The sequence below is a fragment of the Dipodomys merriami genome, unplaced genomic scaffold, assembly GCF_024711535.1.
Source record: "Dipodomys merriami isolate MVZ:Mamm:240054 unplaced genomic scaffold, mDipMer1.0.p SCAF_72, whole genome shotgun sequence".
Lineage (NCBI taxonomy): Eukaryota > Metazoa > Chordata > Mammalia > Rodentia > Heteromyidae > Dipodomys > Dipodomys merriami.
In genome coordinates this window covers 2,662,831-2,685,910 of record NW_027206313.1, presented here as the reverse complement: position 1 = coordinate 2,685,910, position 23,080 = coordinate 2,662,831, and the positions used below count along the sequence as shown (strand labels likewise).

Sequence of the window (23,080 nt, the reverse complement as noted above, 5' to 3'; positions counted from 1 at the left end):
CATTGTTGGCATACAGAAAAGCCATTGATTTTTGAGGGTTAATTTTGTACCCTGCTACTTTGCCAAAGTTTTGAATCAGCTTGAGTAATTTGCGAGTAGAGTCCATGGGATTCTTTAAATACAAGATCATGTCACCTGCAAAGGGGAAGAGTTTTACTTCTTCCTTCCCTATTTGGATCCCCTTTATGTCTGCATCTTGTCTTATTGCTGTAGCTAGGCATTCTAATACTAGATTGAAGAGCAGTAGAGAGAGTGGACATCCTTGTCTCATTCCTGAGTTAAGAGGAAATGGCTTTAGTTTTTCACCATTGAGTATAATGCTGACTGTAGGTTTGTCATATACAGCCTTTATTGTATTGAGGAATGTTCTCTGGATTCCTAATTTTTCCAGAACCTTCATCATAAAGAGATGTTGGATCATGTCAAATGCTTTTTCTGCATCTATTGCGATAACCATGTGGTTCTTATCCTTGCTCTTGTTGGTGTAATGAATCATATTAATTGATTGGCGTATATTGAACCAGCTTTGCATCCCTGAAATGAATCCTGTTTGATCATGGCGTATGATTTTTTTGGATGAATGTTGAAGTCGACTGGCCAAAATTTTGTTGAGAAGTTTTTATCAATGCTCATCAAAGAAATGGGTCTACAGTTCTCTTTCTTTGATGAGTCCCTGCCTGGTTTTGGGATGAGGGTTATTATGGCTTCATAGAATGAGTTCAGTAGTGAACTTTCTCTTTCAAGTTCATTGAAGAGTTGAAGGAGTATTGGTAAGGCCACCAAAGAAAGTCCTGTAACACATGGAGGCTGAACAACACATGGTTGAAAGACCAGTGGGTCATGGAAGAGATTAGAAATGAAATTCAAATGTTCATGATATTCAATAAAAATGAGCACACAAATTACCAGCTCCTCTGGGACACAGCAAAGGCAGTACTCAGGGGCAAGTTTATGAGTTCCTACATCAACAAATTGGAGAGATCTGAAACCAACAATTTAATGAGACATCTGAGCATCCTTCAAAAAGAGCAGCAAGATAAACCCCAATCCAGTAGATGGAAAGAAATAATTAAAATTAAATCAGAAGTAAATGAATTAGAATCCAAAAAAAACATAGAAAGAATCAACAATACAAAGTGTTGGTTCTTCAAAAAAAATAACAAAATAGACAGATCCTTAGCAAATCTTATCAGAAAAAGAAGAGAACACACCCAAATAAATAAACTCAGAGATGAGAATGGAAACATCACCACAGAAACAACCAAGATTCAGAACATTATAAGGGAATACTTCTCAAAACTTTATGCTAATAAGTTTGAGAACATGGCAGAAATGGACCTTTTCCTAGCAAATATCGACATGCCAAAACTAAACCAAGATGAGTTAAACCAGCTTAACAGGCCCATATCAAGCATTGAAATAGAAACAGCAATAAGAGACCTCCCATCTACGAAAAGCCCAGGACCAGATGGTTTTACAACAGAATTCTACAAGGCCTTAAAATATATTTAAATACTATTGGCTATCCCTTTCAATATACCATTTTAAGTTATGTCACTTAAGTTGTGTAAGAATAAATGGCAAGGCACATGATATTAAAATAATGAAGTATAAATGCTGTATAAAAGTATCAAGTGGTGCTCAAGAGGTAGAGAGCTCGCCTTGAGCTGAATAGCGCAGGGACAGCACCCAGGCCCAGAGTTCAAGCCCCACGACTGACAAAAAAAGAAAGAAAGAAAGAAAGAAAGAAAGAAAGAAAGAAAGAAAGAAAGAAAGGAAGGAAGGAAGGAAGGAAGGAAGGAAGGAAGGAAGGAAGGAAGGAAGGAAGGAAGGAAGGAAGGAAGGAAGGAAGGAGGAAAAAAAGAAAAAGAAAAGAAAGGAAATTATAAAAAGTAAACATCCTCCCTCTTTATTTGACATTACAGATTTTTTTAATTTTAAATTTTATTGTACAGATGTTGTACAGAGGGGTCACAGTTACATGAGTAAGGTGATGAGTACTTTTCTTGTCAAGCTTTGTTACCTCCTCCTTTGTTGTTCTCCCACGATCCCTTTCCTTCCCGACCTCCCTCACTCCCCCACCCCCGCCAAAGTTATAAAATTCATTTCCAACATAGTGTCTTGTGAGTATCATTGTAGAAGAAAAAGGTATACCTGACCAGGAAGCTACACTTCTAAGTACTTCATGTACTTTACAGCATCCTGTTCCAAAGGGAAAAATGAGCATTCTCAAATCAGATCAAGATATTTTTCTGATGGCAAGCCTTAAATTTGCAGCCCAAAGTTATCATTTATATAGAAAGAATTGTACCAAGTTTTTATATGAGAGGGATAAATTGGGATTTACTTGATATTACAAGAGAAGCATGAGAAAGTAATGGATTATCTTTTTTTAACTCAACACTGATGCAAAGTGAGCAATATAGTTAACAATTTAGCTCAGACTAAAAGATTCACTGACCACGCAAAGCACAAGATCCCAAGGTTTTGTACATGCCAGGCACTGAGCTAGGTTCCTCAGCCCTGATTTAGTTTAACAGGACAGCTTTAATATGAGTAAGTGATTATGAAAGCAGAAAAGGCAAGAGCTCCCAACAAGTAATAAATCACCATTATGTGAGAATGATAAGAAATCCGCAGAGTACATTTCATACAGATTGTTGTGTGTTAATTCTGTGTAAGTATTGGATATTCAGTGAAAAATAAAAGGTGATATGTCTTGATCCATTCATAGATACATTTGGAAAGATAAGTTTCAGGTTGGAAAAGATCTGCCTATTTACAAAGTCGGTTTATGAGAATCCACTGTCTGTCAGCCACTGCCTGAAAAACTTTGTATACTTACAAGAACAAAAAAAAGAAGTCACAAGCTCCAGAAGCTAACAACCCTGAGGTGGAAAATAAACAATAATGAATATGCATGTGCAATAAGCTCCCTGGTGCTTGAAAAGCCCAGGAGTACTGTGATGAGTACTGCACAACAAACTTTAATTCCACAGAGAGTTGTGGGAGCAGCCCACACTGGGGTGAGAACTGATCCCATCTTGAATAAATTCAGCCAGTTAGCCCAAAGGTGGAGTTGGGCCTGAAACATACATAGCAAGAATCCTGTTGCTGAAGTAAGGCGTACTGAAGAAAAGCAGCAGGACAGGAGAGCTGGGCCCTAACAAGAGCAAAAAGGAAGGAGCATAATAAAGACAGCATTGAAACATTCAAATGAGGGAGGATATTCACTTGAGCCAGGATTATTAGAGATAAGAACTGGCCAGTGTCTAGAAAGAATTTGAATATAGATCCACCCAATTTTTCTGATTACTTTGAGATAATTGATAGGAGAAAGAATAATTGATAAAGGTTTCAAGGCCTAGAGACAGCCTCTTCCAAGTGACTTGGGGTTACAGAAGACAGAATTCAGGGAGCTCTGGTTTAGACATGGTGGCCAGGGGAAGATGTATCTGATATGCCCTAGTAGAGATGTCCTAGTAGATGCCCGCTATGATGAGCTGAATACCCAGTTCAAGATTCATCAACCTACTAGTGGAGGCTCAGAAGAATATACTATAGCCAAGGCCTATCAAAGAAGTAGGCGAGGAACCTAAAGCAAAATGAGAGAAAGGAGGGAATGAAGAGGAAAAAATGGGGGAAAGAAATAGAGGGGTGAAGGAAGTATGGGGTGAAGGAAGTGTTAGAAGAGACTGTGTTGAAGTGTATGGCTCTCAGGAGGGGGTCGCTGGTGGTGACAACGTTTAAAGCAGGACCCACAGGGTTCCGCTCCATCACGCACTTTCAAGATTGATCGCTGGCATCTCTGCTTCCTCGGGACCACCCCTAACATGCTTCAAGCACTTAGCACTTGTCTGCTCTGTGCACCCTTATTATTTCCATCACCAGATTTCTTCTGGAATGTGTGTCATCTAACCTCGGTGTCGCCACAGAGATAAGAAGTATCAAACCAAGTGAGTCTGCATTGCGGGGCCTTGTCTGTACTCAGCGTCACCATCTTCCTCCCCTCACCGTGGGAAGCACAGCAGCTCCACCCCTACAGCCCCATCACCTGTCCACTTCACTCCCAGTAAGAGGCACCATCCCTAGAAATGCCCCCAGCTCACCCCGTCGCCCGCTACACTGTTCCTTGCTTGTGCATCTCCACATGCTGTCCTCTTGCTTTCTGGAGATGCACAGGTCCTCACCCAGGCCTTGGACAGTCCAAGGCCTGAGAAAGTGTCACCTTCCATTTCCAGAGCACAAGCTCCCCCCACCTGCAAGCCTGCCCTGGAATACCGCTACGCCCTTTCCCGCTATGTGCTGGAGCAATTCCTCATCCCTGTGTATCCCAGTGTAAGCGTCTCTTATATTTATAGGACTTGTCCCCTTCTCGTACTTGATACTTATTGCATATTTATACATTAGCCATACCCTCCACATGCACGACATATGTTCCATGAATTTAGTCTGTTTTACTCACCACTACTCTCCTGGAAACCAAAATAGGATGGGGCATACAAGGGCCCTAAACAGCTATTTGCTGAATAAATTATTAAAGAAGGCCAAACAAATTTAAATAATAATAAGTACACTTGCAGGGCTTACTTCACGCATGCTAATGCCTGATGCGCCTTATACACATTCATTTCTTCTCCATACCCAGTGATGGTAACGTCTTGCTATTGCCATTTTAAGGAGAAAATGAAGGCAGTGATTGTTTAAATAACATGCCCAATATTTCATAACAGCATGTGAACCATGAAAAGCTATCCAAGCAGCTCAGAGCTAACCTTTTTATTATTCTATCGTCTTACTTTAATAGTCATAGTTTATATGATATTGTACCTCAAACTTCTATATAACTTGTCCCTCACTGCTGTTCTACAGCATGTTCTATACTGAGAGCAATGTAGCCCAGCCTCTAACATTCCATATTTAATTCAGATATTTATCAAAAACTTTGAAATATTCAAGGAAGAGATTAGTCAATCTATGCTTTGTTCTATAATTTTAGCATACATAAATATCTCTGATATTTCTAATTTAAAATTAGAAATGGCTCAATAGCTACGTTCATATGACCATATAAAAGGATGCTGATTGAAATGAACTCCAAGAAATGAAAGCAAGAGGATTTTTATTGTATTGTTTGGAATTACTGCTTTTTCCTTTATTTTTTTCCTTTGGTTCATTCCCTGTTGTCACTGATTTTGATATCTGCACCCTTTGTCTTATATATAAGTTTATCTGATTAGGAGGAGGAGAAGCACAGAAACAGTGGAACAAAGGGTGAACCACTTCAGCAATGATACTCACTAGACACTGTGTTGGAAATGAACTCCACAACTGGGGAAGAAGAGGGGTAAAATGGAAGAATATGAGGGAGGGGTAACTGCTCAAAAAGAAATGTTCTCATCACCTTACTTACGTAACTGTACTTCCTCTGAATATCACCTTTACAATAAAACTTAAACTTCATAAAATAAAACCAAAAACCTACTTAAAAATCTTAGAAAAATAGTTATCCTCAATTATAGTTGAACTACAGAGCTATCATAAATTCTTTATAGTTCTCCAGAATTCTTATTCAAATTAACTGCAAATATAGAAACCATACACGTACAAAGATTTAATATGTAAAAAATTAATAGTTTAATAATAAGTTTTTAGAAGAATCATAATGTAAATAACAATAATGTAAAATAAAGAATTATTTTCTAAACCATTCAATGTTTCTGACGACAAAGATTCTCATTGAAAAAAATTTAGATTTATCTGTTACAGAAAGATAAATTCTGGTGGAAATTTTAAAATATATTTAGATATTTTTCTAGTGTCAAAATAAATAAGCAACATGTATTAGCTTTAATGGCTGGTTCTTACATCTCTAAACCATGATGAATTATAGAAGTCAACTGCGTATCTTATTAAACAAAATTTTAAACAAAGCACATTTAGAGGTAAGAGAGAAAGATGGTAATGAATAGTTCTACTGGCTATTTCTTTTGCAAATTTGTCTTTTTTCAGGAACAATGCTAAGGTATCATACTTATAGGAAAAAATAAAGTATTTTAGAAATTGGTAAAAAAAAAAATGTCCCATTTTGAGAAGGAAAAACATTGTACAAAGGCTCCTGTGGCTCACATCTATAATCTTACTCAGGAGGCTGATACCTGAGGATTGCAGCTCAAAGCCAGCCTGGACCATCCCTGGGACTCTTATCTTCAATTAACCACCAAAACTCCAGAAGTAGAGCTGTGGCTCACATGGGAGAACAAAAGCTTTGAGCAAAAGAGCTCAGGAATAGTGTTCAGGCCCTGAGTTCAAGCCCTAGGACTGATGTACATGCACGCATAGACACATAGACACACACACACGTTAAAAACAGTTACTCCTACTCCTATCCAGCTAATTTTCATTCATTCTTCATTCATTTATAACTTTATAGCTTGAAACTAGAAATTATTCTATAATTCACTCTAGTAATGAGTTTTATATGCCTAGACTCATTAACCAAAAACATTACTTGGGCTTTCCCAGAGCAATAATCTACAGAGATACGCTTGCACCTCACTATGGAAGTCACATTTAAATGTAAAATAATTTGCAGATGATTGTTAATTCTATTTACAAAAACCCCAGATCAGACTTTCCTATTGCTCATCAGGTTTCTTAATACTAAACTAAGGTTTAACCTATTTATTTTGCCAACATTACAGAAAAAAATCATGAGTGCTTTCCAGCTAAGTGCCACGTCGAGCATCTGCTAATTTTTGGAAGTGCCATCACTGAGCAGTAGTCCCTGACCAAAACACTCCCATCTTAACTTGCACTCTCTAAGAGTTTGGTCTACCTACAAAGACTTTCAAAAAGGTTACATATGTAATTACTTTATATATAGTATAATAATTACGTTATAAGAGCTAACTATACTCACCATTCTATAAGAACTATATATGTACATTAATGATTTTTCAATTCATAATATTTTTACTTAACATGAAAATGCTATATGTTCATGTTTATAAACATTATAAACTAAGAGAAAATTATGTTGAGGCAATAATGAATTCTGTTTTCAAATAAAGTCTGTTTAGTAGAGATTCAGATCTCTCTCTCTGTCCAACCATTAGTATCTCCAATTTCATAACTAAACATTTCATGCAAAAGAAATCTTCAGCAAAAAGCAAGCAAATTGCTATCAAAGATGTCAGATTATTTGATTATTTTTTTAATAATCATAATAAAATATATAACATATGGGCTGGGAAAGTGGCTCAGTGGTAGAGTGCTTGCCTTGCATGTATGAGGCCCTGGGTTTGATTCCTCAGCACCACGTAAGCAGAAAAAGCTGGAAGTGGCGCTGTAGCTCGTGGTAGAGTGCTAGCCTTGAGCTGAAGAGCTGAGGGACAGCGCCCAGGCCCAGAGTTCAAGCCCCACAACCGACAAATATATATATATATATATATATATATATATATATATATATATATATATATATAAACATAATAAAATACAGATTTGTTTTTAAATCAATGAGCCAGTGGCTCATTCCTATAATCCTAGCTACTCGGGAGCTGAGATCTGAGGATCACAGTTCCAAACAATCTCAGGTAGAGAAGTCCATGAGACTACTATTTTCAATTTACCAGCACAATTCCAGAGGTGTAGCTATGACTGCAATGACAGAGCGCCAGCCTTGAGGAAGAGAGCTCAGAGTAATGCCTGCACCCTGACACGAAACCCCAACTAGCAAAAACAAAATAATAATCGTTTTATTTCTAAATTTCTTAGTATAAAAGCATCTCCAATACCTTCTATACCAGTTATGGTATTCAAAACCCTCCAGAATTTCACTAGGATTTATTAACTTCTTCAATGTGAAGTAAAATAAACATGTATTACATCTATTAGTGAATTTACATGTGTTAATATTAAATTTACATCTACTAATACATGTAAAACATGTATTACAGTGTTGTTGTCTATTCACTTACGTCTTCAAATATTGTCTTCAAATGTTACAGAACAATTCAACACCATTCTGTATTGACTGTTTTTACAAACCTTTAGGGAAGTCTTGAGTAGTTACAATGTTTGGATATGTGATCTGTGTATGGCATGGGTCCCCTTATGTTAACCATGAAAATATGGAAAAAGTATAAAGCTCATATTTGGCTTTTTAAAAAAATTTACTTTTTTTAAACCACAGGAGTGCTACATCACTAAGCATATGCAAATGGCTGCATATTGAATGATTTTCAGCTAACCCCATATTAAATTGGCCAGTAACAGCAGTAATGCTTTTTAAGTTTAAATGCCTTATTAAACACAGAATAAATGTATCCCCCAAATAAACTTTTGAGTCTAATGACACCATAAATGACATATTCATCTTAGTAGGAGAAGGGAGAATGGACTATAGGAATATATTATATATTTATTTCCCATTATATCATGAAAAGCAAGTACTTTACTATCTGAAAACTCGCCATGTGAAGCTTTACTCAATTATAAGGGGTAGAACACGACTGCCCTTATCTTTTCTGAAAATCATATTTCTCTTCTGCCAGTAGACAATTCAAATATAACTGGTTAAATAATTCTAACTCAATAACTACTAAGGCATTTGTAATTACAACTTTTCTTGCTATGTATAGTGCTGTTTTGTTATTATTATGTTTCTCATTATTATCATGTTTCTAATAGCTACTGCAATGTTCATATCTACCGTCATGTCTGAGTTCAGATGAGTAACTATAATTCAAAGGGTTATAAAGAAAAGTAATATTAAATTAACTTTAAATAATATCCAATAGTGTTGGTGCAGAAATTTATGCAAAGGTAAGGAAAAAATTAAAAGGTGAACTTTAATAGGATTGAGAAAAATACTATATATTGATAGACATATTAATCCAGTCATAACCATTTATCTTTAATTTCATTTTAAATTAATAAGAGCTCATTCCTATTTTATATTATGGCTTAATTTACATGAGGTTTAAAAGCAAAGCAACAGCCATCATATAATTATAATTTCTTATTAGAATTATATTACATGTGATATAAGCTGTTAGACTTGAAGTAAAACTAAATGCCATTATAAATGCCACAGTATTAAATGTGACCATTGATAAATCAATTGTACATTTCTAAGTCACTGATTCTTATAATTTGTTACTTCTCACAGCAATAAGCTTTGCAGTGTACAAATTTTCAGTTGTTCTCTTCTTCAGAGACACATGAAAGGCATGTTCAGTCACATAGGAAGCATTCTCCAGAACAGATAAATGCTGGACAGCTGCAAGGTGTCAGAGGTTAAGCCTGCCCTGTAAATACACTGTTCTCCAAATAACTCCCATTCATAATCTATTAATAACTAGGGCTTTGGGGTCCAGTCAGAGATTATGCATTTCCAAGTTGAAACCCATGATGGTCAATACGATCCCAATGTGATCAGCAATAACACTGCATCACTTATCTTTGGTACATTTTACTTTCAATTTTGAGATTTTTTTTTACTAGAATAGGCTCTGGTAGTCAATGAAAATTCCAAAACATCAAGTAGAAATTGAGTGTCTAACTGCTCAGGTCTCTTCATATATTTGGTGTGCAATACTTACGCGTTTTTATTCCTTCAGAAATTGCTTACTTTTCTGGATAAAGATCTCAAAATAATGGAAAGTACAGAGAGATCAACAGGCTCCCTTACTTATATCTTGCAATGAAATAAAGGAAGACACAGGAACAACAGGCCCTAGAGAGAGGTTAGATATTTTCCTGTAGACCTGACTAGTCTCCAGATGTCCATAGAATAATGGTGCACAGCAAAGCCCTGACTTTGTATCCTCTTTTTCCTATGTGTCACAACTTGCTCGTTATTTTTTCTGTCCAAAGTACTGAGAGAAAGGACAGGAAACCTAAGGAAGTAGGGAAGGTAGCTGCAGGATTTTGATTACCCTTTCTCTTAATCTCAGGCTGGAGAAGAAAATAAATGTGCCACCATACTGATGTAGATAGATACCCCACCTCCCCACCTTAAAAACTTCCACATGGACCAAACATGATCGAGCCAAAAGAATGGACAGCTTTTAAACCTCCATCAGGCTGTGAAGGAAAACACTGCTTGCCAAACGTTTCACCCAGAAAATAAAGAAACCACATCTTCAGACTTGACTTTCAATTCACAGTCCTCCACCTTTCAACCGAGTATTAAAGAATAACCCTGGAGAAGCCCTGAAAATGCAAATATTATGTCCGCTTCTGTGTCAACCACCACTACTCTCAGGACCTTAGTGGTAATTAGCTCCTGGTTACTGCCACAGACAGAATCAGGAAGGACTGGAACATTCAACCCGATTTTAAACTTGGCGCGCGCGCGCGCACACACACACACACACACACACACACACACACACACACAGTGCAGTTCAGTTTGTGGAGTAAATGACCCAAATTCGGGTTGGGAATTACAGGAGCAAAAACTCCTTGTGATCAATAACCCAAATGGCCAGTAGTCCCACGATCCCAAGGCCCCCGGCCTGGCTTGAAGCCCCAGGTTGCAGGTCGGATTTGGACTGGGAGGCCATCTCTGTTCTCCGCCAGAGCCGGCGAGCACTACCACCGCCGGGGTGCAGAGGCATGGCACAACCAGAAGGCAGGCTGTGTCACCAGTGCGCCCCAAGTCCATCTGGGGGTGGGATCGTGTGCTGGGCCTGGGCCGGGCTGGGACAGGGCTGGGCTGGGCCTGGGCCCGGCTGGGACGGGACTGGGCTGGGATTGGGCTGGGCTGGGACGGGCTGGACCCGGCCGCCCTCTTCAGGAGGCCCCCAAGGCAGCCCGGCCTCACCTGAGCCCCGTCCAGCCTGGCCTGACCCCCCCGCTCCGGGCAGAGCGGCGGCGAAGCGCTGGGCTCCAGCGCTGAGAACTCCCTTCTCTTCATCCACGCGGGAGAGCCATGGGCGACAGCGGACGGCGGACGGCGGGCGTGGGACGGGAGGGGGCCGGACAGCGGACGGCGGACAGTGGACGGCAGGCATCAGACAGCCGACAGCGGACAGCGGACAACCGATGGCGGGCGTGGGACAGGAGGGGGCCAAGTCCACATTCCCAAGAGCAAGGATGTAAATGACAAGATGGCAGACGCGCACACAGACGCGCACGCACACACATGCACACGCACACGCGCACGCGCACACTTGCACACGCACACACGTGCACGCACACATGCACGCGCACCCGTACATATGCACGCGCGCGCACATGCGCATGCACACACGTGCACGCACACGCACACAAACGAGCACACGCACGTACACATGCACACAGGCGCACAATACGCTCACACACAGGCACATCCACATACATGCACATGCACACGCCCGCACACCCACACATACGCATGCACACACACGCACGCACATGTACACATACACACGCGCACACATACCCTCACACACATGCGCGCACACGCACGTACACACTCGCACACATACCCTCACACACAGGCACATCCGCATACATGCACATGCACACGCACACACACGCATATGAACACACCCGCACACACACATACACACACGCACATGCACACACCTGCACATGCACACACCCGCACATGCACACACCCGCACACACACATACCCGCACATGCACACACCCGCACACACACATACACACACATGCACACACACACACCCGCACACCCTGCAGCCCTACTCCTCAGGCTCAGGAAGTGGCGGGCGGAGGGAAGGGGCCGCTGCCTCCCAAAGCCAAGAAGGTGAAGGCGTCGGAGCAGAGCGCAGCCGGTCGAGTGGCGCCCGTGGGGAAGCCCGCGCCGCCCGCCCGCGGCCCAGGCCCCTCCTTCCCAGCAGGGATCGGGAAGCAAGGGGCACCGGGGTCTCCCGCCCCCCGCCCGCCCGGAGCCCAAAGCTCCTGCCCCTGGGGGACGGGGTGCCCGCAAGCCGCGACTCGCCCGCGGGCTGGGGAGGCGGCGCGGGCTCCGGGTCCCCGCGGCTGGGGCGGCGCGGGCTCCGGGTCCCCGCGGCTGGGGCGGCGCCGGCTCCGGGTCCCCGCGGCTGGGGCGGCGCGGGCTGGGGCGGCGCGGGCTGGGGCGGCGCGGGCTGGGGCGGCGCGGGCTGGGGTCCCGCGGGCTGGGGCGGCGCGGGCTGGGGCGGCGCCGGCTCCGGGGTCCCGCGCACTCTCGGGGACACGCCCCCGGCGAACCCCGGCCCCACCCTGGCGCGGAGGCCCCGCACCCCACTCCGCGACCCGCGGCACTAGTTGATTTCTTCTGGATTAAAACCAGAACCGCAGCGGCCGCCCGCGCGGGGCCGGGGCCGGGGCCGGGCCGCGAGTTTGGAGACCCGGCCGTCCCGAGCGGCGCTGCCCAGACGGCCAGGGGCGCCGGCGCGCGCTGTCTGTCTGTCTGTCTCTCTTATCTCTCGTCTCGGTCTCTGTCTGTCTCTCCCTCCCGCTCTCTCTGTCTCTATCTCTCTGTCTCTCTGTGTGTATCTCTTTCTTGTGTCTCTCTCTGTGTCTCTCTCTGTGTCTGTCTGTCTCTCTCTGTCTCTCTGTCTGTCTGTGTCTCTCTGTCTCTCTGTCTCTCTGTCTCTGTCTCTCTCTGTCTCTCTGTCTGTCTCTCTCTCTGTCTCTCTCTGTCTCTGTCTCTGTCTCTCTGTCTCTGTCTCTGTCTCTGTCTCTGTCTCTGTCTCTCTCTCTCTCTCTCTCTCTCTCTCTCTCTCTCTCTCGCTCTCTCTCTCTCTCTGTCTGTCTGTCTCCCGCTCTCCCCGTCCTCACCTCCTTCAGTTCTCTGGCCACGTCCTTCAGGTCGCCCAGGACCAGTTCCAGGTCCTCCACGATGATCCGGATCTGCTCCTTCACCCGGGCTCGGCCGGCGGCGGGCGGCGGGGACGCGGGCGGGGGCCCCCGGGACGGGGCTGACATTCTCGGGCGCAGGCGGGCGCGTCAGGACCGACGGAGCCTGGGCTGCGGCGCGCCCCGGGGTCGGGCGCCCGGGCTCCCCCGCATGCTCGCCGGTGCTCCCGCGGGCAGCGGCGGGGGGCGCCCGGGGCCGGGGCCGGGGCCGGGGCCGGCGGGGGCCGGCGGGGCCCGGGCCGGCGGCCGCGCTCTCTCCGGCGGAGGCGCGGCGCGGCGTGGCGCTGGGCGCGGAGCTCCCGCGGCTGCAGCCCGGCCCGCCGCGCGCCTGCGCCTGCGCCTCCGCCGCCGCCGCCGCGCGCGCTCGCCGGGCCGGGCCCGGACCCCCGCCCGGGACCCCCGCCCGGGACCCCCCGACCCCCGCCCGGGACCCCCGCCCGGGACCCCTCCGACCCCCGCCCGGGACCCCACCCGGGACCCCCCGACCCCCGCCTGGGACCCCCGCCTGGGACCCCCGCCCAGGACCCCCGCCCGGGACCCCCCGACCCCCGCCCGGGACCCCACCCGGGACCCCCCGACCCCCGCCCGGGACCCCCCCGACCCCCGTCTGGGACCCCCCTGACCCCCGCCCGGGACCCCCCCGACCCCCGTCTGGGACCCCCCTGACCCCCGCCCGGGACCCCCGCCTCCCGCCTGGGACCCGCGCCCCCCCGCCTGGGACCCCCGACCCCCGCCTGGGACCCCCGCCTGGGACCCTCGCCTGGGACCCCCGCCTGGGACCCCCGACCCCCGCCTGGGACCCCTGGGACCCCCACCCGGGACCCCCGCCTGGGACCCCCGCCCGGCGCCCCCCGACCCCCGCCCGGAACCCCCTCCCGGCGCCCCTCCCCGGGACCCCCGACCCCCGCCCGGAACCCCCTCCTGGCGCCCCTCCCCGGGACCCCACCCTGGACCCCCGCCCTCCAGGCTGCTGGGAGCCGAGCGGCCGCCCGCCGGCTCAGGTCCGTCGGTCCCCGCGCTCAGCCCCGCGCTCAGCCCCGCGCTCAGCCCCGCAGCGCCGCCGGGCGGCCGAACTCCGGGCCCCGTGGGCCCCGCGGCGCCGGCGACACCCGCGGAGGTCGAGCCCCTGCCTCCTGCGTCCCCTGGGCCCCGACCCCTGACCCTGAGACCCGAGGACACGGGCTGCGATCCCACAGAGCCCGGGGTCACCAGAGCCCCTCCCGACAGGAGTGGCGCTGCTCGAACTTTCTGTCCATGTTGAGTTACTACTTCCGCTGCCCTCCTAGGCGGGCTGGGGGGGAGGGGGCCTACCGAATCTTCTAGCACCATCTAGCAGTGTGTATGTGTGTGATTGTTTCGAGATTTTTAATAGTGCTGGGGATTGAATTCAGGCCCTCGCTCTGGCTGCCTTAAATCATTTCCTCATAGGCTTCTTTCTCTTATCATTATCATTATCATCATCATCATCATCATCACCACCACCATCACCACCGCCATCATCATCATCATCATCCCCATCATCATCATCATCATCATCATCACCATCATCATCACCATCATCATCATCATCATCACCACCACCATCACCACCGCCATCATCATCATCATCATCCCCATCATCATCATCATCATCATCATCACCATCATCATCATCATCACCATCATCATCACCATCATCATCATCACGACCATCATCACCATCATCACCATCATCACCATCATCACCATCATCACCATCATCATCACCATCATCACCATCTCACCATCATCATCATCACCATCATCACCATCATCATCACCATCATCATCACCATCATCATCACCACCATCATCATCATCACCATCATCATCACCATCATCATCGCCGCAGCAGGAGTCGTGGTGCGGTGCTTGTCACACTGTGGAGACCTCAGGACCCTCCCCAGAGATGGAGGAAACCTTTACACCCTCCTCGCCACACCTACTCACTGCTCTGCTGGGAATCCTGGGTCTGGATGACGGTTCTGGAAGCTGTCTTTGGAATGAGGAAGAAGAAGGAGAATAGAAGAAAAGAGAGACATTGGGAAGTGGTAGTAAGAGAAAGCAGCACAGCACTCAACAAATGCATTGGAAAGTTCGAAGTCAAATATAATGTCAAGGAAAAGACAGAAGAGCATGCTACGAAGTACCAAAGTGGTCAGACACGTTGTGGTGACCCAGTGGAGAACAGAAAGACATGCTGGGACAGGTAAAGAAGTAGTGTGCTTGTGTTGCCAGTAGGTTTTCTTGAGCTTGCTTTACCTCTTCAGGTTCTTCTTTATTCTCGTTGTTTTGTGCTGGTATTAGGTCTCGAACTCAGGCCTCCAATTCTCACGGAGCTTTCTCAGTCATGACTAGAGCTCCATCACTTGCAACACCACAGTCCAACATTTTTTTCCGGATAATTTGAGATGGGGTTTCCAGGATTTCTCTGCCTGGTCTGTACTCACACCTTGATCGTCTGATCTCAGCCTCCTGCAATTAGCTGGGATTACAGGTGTGAGCCACCAACCATGCCTGCCTCTCTTGCAGTTCTTTATAAAGCTGTAGGAGGAAAACTAGGTCTTAACATACCCACACTAGAAATTCCGCATAATTTCATATCTTATTATTTCATATCTGCACAAAGGTAAATGGCCAGAAATGGCATCACCTAATGGGAGGAAAAGATGGCTTGTCTACATTTCAATTTTTGACTCTCAACAGAAGAATAAGGAAACTTGGAAAACTCAAAGTAGCTTATAGCAGAATGATAGACAGGAGAAAAGGTAGCAATATTTTCTTCTCCAGTGACAAAAATAATCTCAAAATATAAGAACATGCCTATGCTACTTTCCATCTCCTTCACAAAAGATTAAACAACAACAAAAACCTGTCCCCCTATGACATCACTGCGGCTACTAAATCAAAAGAGCAAGCCAACTAAAAGTGGAAAAGTTCTTTGTGCAAGTTGGCTCAAACCTTTCAACCTAGCTGCTTGGGAGAGAGGAAATCAGAGGATTTGGGGTCAAAGCCAGTCTGGGCATAAACATTTACCACCCTCCATGTTAATCAATGGCTGAGTGTGGTTGTGGATGCACTATAGTCACCAGTGACACAGAAGAACCATAGCCTGTCTACAGGCCAGGCCTTGGTGGCTCACCCTTGTAATCCTAGCTGCTTAAGCAGCTGAGATCTGAGCATCACAGTTCAAGGCAAGCCCCAACAGTCTGTGAGACACTTAGCTCAGAAAACCAGAGTGGCAGAGTGGCTCAAAGTGGTAGTGCACTAGCCTTGAGAAAAAAAGGCTCAGGAATAGCGTCCAGGCCCTGAGTTCAAGCCTCATGACACACACACACACACACACACACACACACACACACACACACACACACACACACACACTCTTCTAATGAGTCTCTCTTTAAATGTATTTATGAGCTATAGCTATATGAAGCGGAGTACAAACCAAAATCATATGGGAAACAGACAAAATCATAGATCTCAAATCATAGATTTCTAAATGAAGAAGAATCTTTAATAAACTAATTGTACATTATTTTTTTCTTTTTTACATCATTATTCATTATACTTCAGGTTTTATAGTAGATTACCTGGTGATTTGATGAAGTCACCTACTGATTACAGGTGATCATCTTCAGTTCCATCAGTTATAAGCCCTTATCAGTATTTTCAAGTATGTTTGTGTGTGATGTGTGCAAAATGTATATATGATATGTGTGTATGTCTAACCCCTAAAATCAACTTTCAGGAGGAAATCCTGTAGTACTGACATAATTTTAAAATAACAAACACAAAATATCATCTGCTATTGTAATGAAAGCTACATATTGTATGTGAATATTGGTTAAGGGATTACTAAATGTGATCTGAATGTTTAAACACAAAGTTTTGCTGTCACATGATTTATTTATTTGACCTATTAAACGTTTTGATTACCTTATCAGGAATTTTTGAAGTCGTTACGGTGAAGGTGGTGTACCGAGGGGCTACAGTTACAGAAGTCAGGTAATGAGCACCTTTCTATTTGAACTATGTCACCCTTTTCCTCTCTCTCTACTAGTTCTTCACTCCCTCCTCTCACAAACTTGTATGATTCACTTTCAACATAGTGTCTAGTATCACTGCTGCATATGTTCACCCCCCTTTACCCTCCCCCAAACAGATAAACTAGCATACAACCCAAAAGGTCCAGGGAACAAAAACAAAAACTATATATATATATATATATATATATTTATATATATATATATATAATCTTATATGAGCATATGCAAATAGCTATTGAGCCTTTGTGTTCCTGTCCTAAGAATACCCACCTTTGTCTCATTGTGTGAATATGTCTGGAGTCCTGTATAATTAATCATATCTAAGTGTATTTTTATTCTCTTTTACAATTCAGTGTGTTTTTGTGTAGATTTATAGGCACTTGCTAGTTACAACAAATGAGGAAAAGCATGCAACCTATGCTTCTTTGAGACTCACTAATTTTATTTAATATGATTTTCTCTAAGTCTTTCCAGTTCCTTACAAAATGTGCCATGTCATTCTTTTTGATGGGGGACTAGAATTCCATTGTGTATATACCACATTTTCTTGAGCTATTTGTCGACTGAGGAGCATCTGAGCTGATTCCATATCTTGGCTAAGGGAAATAATGCTCAGTGAACATGGTTGTGTTGGTAGCTTTAGTGTGGACTTGCTTGTGGTTATTTCCATGAATTGCCAGGACTGAAATTATTAGGTTATAAGGAAGCTCTATTTTTAGTTTTCTGAAGAATTTCTACACTGCTTTTCAGAGTGGTTAAACAAGTTTACATTTCCAACAATATGTAATAGCGTTCCCTTTTGTCCACATCCCCACCAGCATTTGTTATTGTTAGTTCTCTTGATAATAGCCTTTCTAACTGGAGGTAAGGTGGAATCTTAATGTTCTTTGGATTTGCATTTCCTTGATGACCAGAGATGTAGAACATTTCTTCCTGTGTCTATTGGTCATTCTTAGTTCTTCTGAGATGCCTCTCTTTAAATCTTTAGTCCATTTATTAATTGGGTTGTTTTCTTTAAGGATTTGTTTTTGGGGGGTTAATTTTTTGGGCTCTAAATACATTCTAGCTATGAAGCCCTTGTCTGATGCACAGCTAGTAAAGATCTTCTCCCGTTCTGTGCGCTTTGTTTATCTTGCCAGTTATGTCCTTTGCCATGCAGAAACTCTTCAGTTTGATGCAATCCCATTCATCCAGTCTTTCTTTGATATATTGTGTTTCTGGATCTGATCTTAGGAAGTTTTGACCCATTCCAAGAAGCCCTAGTGTTTCCTTTATTTCTTCCTGTAATAGTTTCATCCTATCTGGACTTACATTAAGGTTTTTGATCGATTTGGAAATGATTCTGGTGCAGGGTAATATATAAAGACCTAGCTTGAGTTTTTGCATTTGTTTAGCCAATTTTGCCAGCATCATTTTTTGTTTTTGTTTTTTTTAGCAGCATTTGTTAAATAAGCTCTCTTCCAACTTGTGCTTTTGGCTCCCTTATCAAATATTAGGTGGCTCTAGTTCTGTGGGTTCATTTCTGGGTCTTCTGTTCCATAGGTCCTCAGCCCTGTTCTTGTGGCATTACCAAGTTGTTTTTATTCCTATGTCTTTGTAATAGTTTGAAGTTTGGTGTTGATATTCCTCCAGTACTGTTCTTCCTGCTAAGGATTGTTTGTTTTTGGTATTTGGGGTCTTTTATTATTGCATATGAATCTTTGGATTGCTTTGGAGACTGTTGTTAGAATTTTGGCGGATGTTGAATTGAATTTGTAAATTGATTTGGGCAGTACATCCATTTTCACAATGTTAATCTTTCAATACAGGTGCATGGAAGGTTTTTCCATTTCCTTAAATCTGCTTGAATTTCTTTTTTCAGCTTTGTAAGGTCCTTCACATCTTTGGTTAAGCTAATTCCCATCTATTACTTTTTTCCCTTTCAGTTTTTTTTCTTTTTTATATTTTTTATTGTAAAGATAGTATACAGAGGGGTTACAGTCACATGAGTAAGGTAATGAGTACTTTTCCAATTAGGTATTGTTACCTCCTCCTTTGTTTTTCCCCAGCCATTCCTTCCCTCCCCCCTCCCCAACTCTTCCCTTCTCCACCCCATGAAGTTGTAAAGTTCATTTTTAAGAAAGTGTCATGTACATCTCATTATTACAATGGGTCAGCCTGTATCCTTGTTTCAGCCTTTTGTTATTTCCAAGCTATTATTTTTTAAGGCTAATACAGTCTCTTCTCATTGTTGACATACAGAAAAGCAACTGATTTTTTTCTGTTAATTTTATACCCTGCTTCTTTTCCAAAGATTCAGATAAGCTCAAGTAACTTGGGAGGTATCTATAGGGTTCTTTAAATACAGGATCATGTCATCTGCAAAAAGGGATAGTTTCACTTCGTTGGCTAATTAGATCCCCTTTATGTTTTTCTCTTGCCTTATTGTCTTGCTAGGAATCCTAGTTGTATACTGAAGAGGAATGGAGAGCGTGGACATCCTTTTCTCATTCCTGATTTTAGAGAAAATTGTTTTCAATTTTCACTATTAAGTAGAATGCTGGCTGTGGGTTTGTCATATACAGCCTTTATTATATTGAGGAATGTTCCAAGGATTCCAAGCTTCTCCAGAGCATTTCACGTAAGCAGTGGTGGGTCAGTTCAAATGCTTTCTTTACATCTGTTGACATGATTATGTGGTTCTTGTCTTTGCTTCTATTGACATGTTGAATTACATTAATTGACTTGCAACTGGGGGGGGGGGCCCTCTGGTGGCTCACACCTGTAGTCCTAGCTACTCAGGAGGCTGAGATCTCAGGATCTCGGTTCAAAGTCAGCCCAGGCATGAAAGTCCATGAGACTCTGATCTCCAATAAACCACTCAGAAAACTGGAAGTGGCACTGTGGCGCAAGTGGTAGAATGCTAGCCTTGAGCTAAGGAGCTGGGGGACAGTGCCCAGGCCCAGAGTTCAAGCCCCATGACTGACAAAAAAATAAGCAACACATTAATTGGCTTGCATATATTGAACCAGCTTGCTTTGCATCCATGGATTTAATCTTGTTTGATCACAGTGTATGATTTTTTTGGTAGGTGTTCAATTGCGTTGGCCAGAATTGTAATGAGAAATTTTGCATTGATGTTCATCAAAGAGATGGATCTATAGTTCTCTTTCTTTGAAGGGTCCCTATCTGGTTTTGGGATGAGGGTTATGCTGACCTCATAGAACAAGTTCAGTAGTGATTTCTTGCTTTCAATTTCATTAAAAAGTTTGAGTGTTGGCGTGCATTCTCCTTGAAGGCCTTACAGAATTTGGCTATTAATCCATCTGGTCCTGGGCTTTCTGGTTGGGAGGTCTTTTATTGTCATTTCAATTTCATTACTTGTTATGGGTCTGTTGGTTTGGTTTAAATCTTCTTGGTTTATTTTGGATATATCAATATTCTCTTGGAATGCTTCCATTTCTTCTATATTCTCCGATTTGGTTGGCATAAAGGTTTGCAAAGCATTCTCTTATAATATTCTAAATCTTGCTTTTTTCTTGTTATCATGTTCCAATTTTACTCTCTAATTTTATTTATCGGGGTCTATGCTCTTCTTTTTTCAGATTTACAAAGGGTATGCCAATTTTATTAATTTATTCAAAGAACAAACTCTTTGTTTTGTTGATTCTCTCTATAGTTTTTTAGGCTCTAATTAATTTGTTTCTGATTTAATTTTTATTATTTATTTCCATCTGCTGCTATGTGGTTTGGCTTGTTCTGTTTTTCAAAGAGCTTGAGGTGCATCATTAAAGTATTGATTTGAGATTTCTCCAATTTGATGATGTAAGCACTGAGTTTTATCAATTTTCCTCTGAGTACTGCCTTAGTTGTGTCCCAGAGAGCTGTTATTTCTATGCTCATTTTTACTAAATTCATAAATGTCTGAATTTTCCTTCTAATCTCTTCACTGAATGACCACTGGTCATTCAACAAAATGTTGCTCAATCTCCATGAGTTACTTTTCTGTGATAGTCTTTGGTGTTGTGGTCTGACAGAACATAGAGAATAAATTCAAATTTTTGAATTTTACATGTTTTCCTGTGATCTAAAATATGATCAATTTTGGAGAATGTTCCATGGCCTACTGAGAAGAATGTATATTCTGATACTGCTGGGTCAAATATTCAGTAGATCTCTGTTAAGTCTAGTTTTGTCAATGTAATTACTTAGATCTAAGGTATCTTTGCTGGGTTTTTGCCTAGATGATCTATCAAGAGACAACAGTGATGTGTTGAAGTGGCTAACAATCAATGTGTTTGGATTTATGTGTGCTTTTATGTTAAATAGTATTTGTTTGATGAAGTTGGGTACTCCAACATTTGGTGCATAGATATCTAGAATTGTTATGGTGAGTTCCATTTTAATAGCATGTAACGTCCTTCTTTGTCACTTCTTACTAAGTTTAATTTGAAATCTATTTTATTTGCTATTAGTATTGCTAATACTAATTGCACTTTTATGGGGCCATTTGCTTGATAGATTTTTATTCCAGACTTTCACTTTTGAGAATATGTCTGTTTTTGTCAGCAAGATGTATCTCTTGTAGAGAGAAGATGGATGGGTCTTGCTTTTTCTTTTTTTCTTTTTTTGCTTGTCCTAAAGCTTGAACTCTGGGCTTGAGTGCTGTCCCACAGTTTCTTTTTCTCAAGGCTAGTGTTCTGCCACTTGAGCCACAGCACTACTTCAAGCTTTTTCTGAATAGTTTGTTGGAGATAAGAGTCACACAGACTTTCCTGCCTAGACGGGCTTGGAATCGTGACCCTCAGATCATAGCCTCTTGAGTAGCTAGGATTCCAGGAGCTCTAGCTGCCCTTGCTCTTTGATTCAGCTAGTCAATCCATGACTTTTAATTGGAGAGTTAAGTCCATTAACATTTAGAGTTAAAAATGTTTTTATTTCTCCTATGCTTATAAAGAAGAGCTTTCCCAGGTACAACATTCTTGATTGGTAGTTATTTGCCTGTTGGGTTTGGTATACATCATTCCAGGCTCTCCTTATTTCCATGGTCTCAGCTGAGAACCTGTAGTTTTCCTGACATGAAGGTTTCATAGACAATAGATGAATTCTCTAATGAGTTTGTCTGAGGCACCTTGAGTCTCCAGATGTAGTTTCTGCAGCTTTCCTCCCAGCCTAGATTGGGCAGCACTGGAGGGGGGAGGGAGGTTCCTTTAGTTCACAGGTGGCTCTTATCTGCAGCCTAGATTCTGCAGAGTGCTTGCAGGTGTGGCAGAGCTGAGGCGGAACCGGAAGCTGTAGCCATCCCTGATATATATGGGAGTGTGTCTATACCTCAGTTCCCACTCTCAGGACAGCCTGGAAATGCAGTAGGTTTTTATGACCTGTCTGGGTTGTTGCAGTGAGATTTCAGAGACTTTAGGTTTTGTCGTTCCTGGGTGCTGGGCTGGCGGCAGAATCTTAAGCCTGCTAACCTTGTTGCTTGCTGCTGCAAAGGGTAGGACTGCCCCCTGCTGGTCTTTTGCTCAAAGTCAGAGAGGAGTGGTGAAAGCTGTCAGATTCCTTTGGGCTTTTTGAAAACAGTGCCGCTTTTCTGGCAAGTGTTCCTTGGCTAGATTCTCTGAAGGCAAAGATGCCTCGGTAGAGTGGCACTTCCTGGGTGGGGAAGGGGTCCCCCAGCCCAGATGCTGTTCTCCTGGGGAAATGTCCTCACCATTCCTGGTGAGGATTCAGACTGTCCAGCAGGGAGGTGAATTGTCCCTCTGTCTGGATGTGATCGTTTTGGCTGTGTCTTCTTCTTCCTGCTTCTTTTCTATTTGGGCTCTTTAAAGGTATGTGCTCAACTAGCCAGCCAGATCAGTGTATATCTCTATAATTACAGCTTTCTAGACTCGCCTGGAATACCTAAACCTTGACTTAGTCAGAGAGCTTTTTCTGCTCTCTATTTGTAGTATCTTGAGAAAGCCAAATGGCTTTTTTTTTTAAATTTAAAAAATAAGTCAAGATTTCTGATACATCAAAAGTGCTTACTTTCATGTTTCAGAAAATTATCAGAATATACAGATTGTGGTAAAAATAGTGCATTTACTGCCATCTTCTGGAAAATAGTGGTATATGAATGGCACAATACAGTTCCTTACCAACAAAGCCACAGTGAGCGCTGAGTGTGTCCATGC

General features: G+C 43.5%; 2 protein-coding genes across 2 annotated transcripts in view; one reads left to right on the top strand and one right to left on the bottom strand.

The window, feature by feature from the left end:
* The window catches only part of LOC138818229 (protein Largen-like), a 90,293-nt gene extending 77,363 nt beyond the window's left edge, over positions 1–12,930 (bottom strand). The window contains exon 1 of the mRNA XM_070009246.1: positions 12,784–12,930. Within this exon, the coding sequence (XP_069865347.1) occupies positions 12,784–12,930 (147 nt within the window). The remainder of the gene's footprint in view (positions 1–12,783) is intronic.
* An 82-nt stretch (positions 12,931–13,012) lies between these two features.
* On the top strand, positions 13,013–13,483 carry LOC138818186 (uncharacterized). The gene has a single exon (XM_070009141.1). The coding sequence runs from the start codon at positions 13,013–13,015 to the stop codon at positions 13,481–13,483; it is 471 nt and encodes a 156-aa protein (XP_069865242.1).
* The last annotated feature ends 9,597 nt before the right edge of the window (positions 13,484–23,080 follow it).

Coding starts and splice junctions, on each gene's coding strand:
- LOC138818186 (XM_070009141.1), top strand. CDS start 13,013: ATGCTCGCCGGTGCTCCCGCGGGCAGCGGCGGGGGGCGCCCGGGGCCG.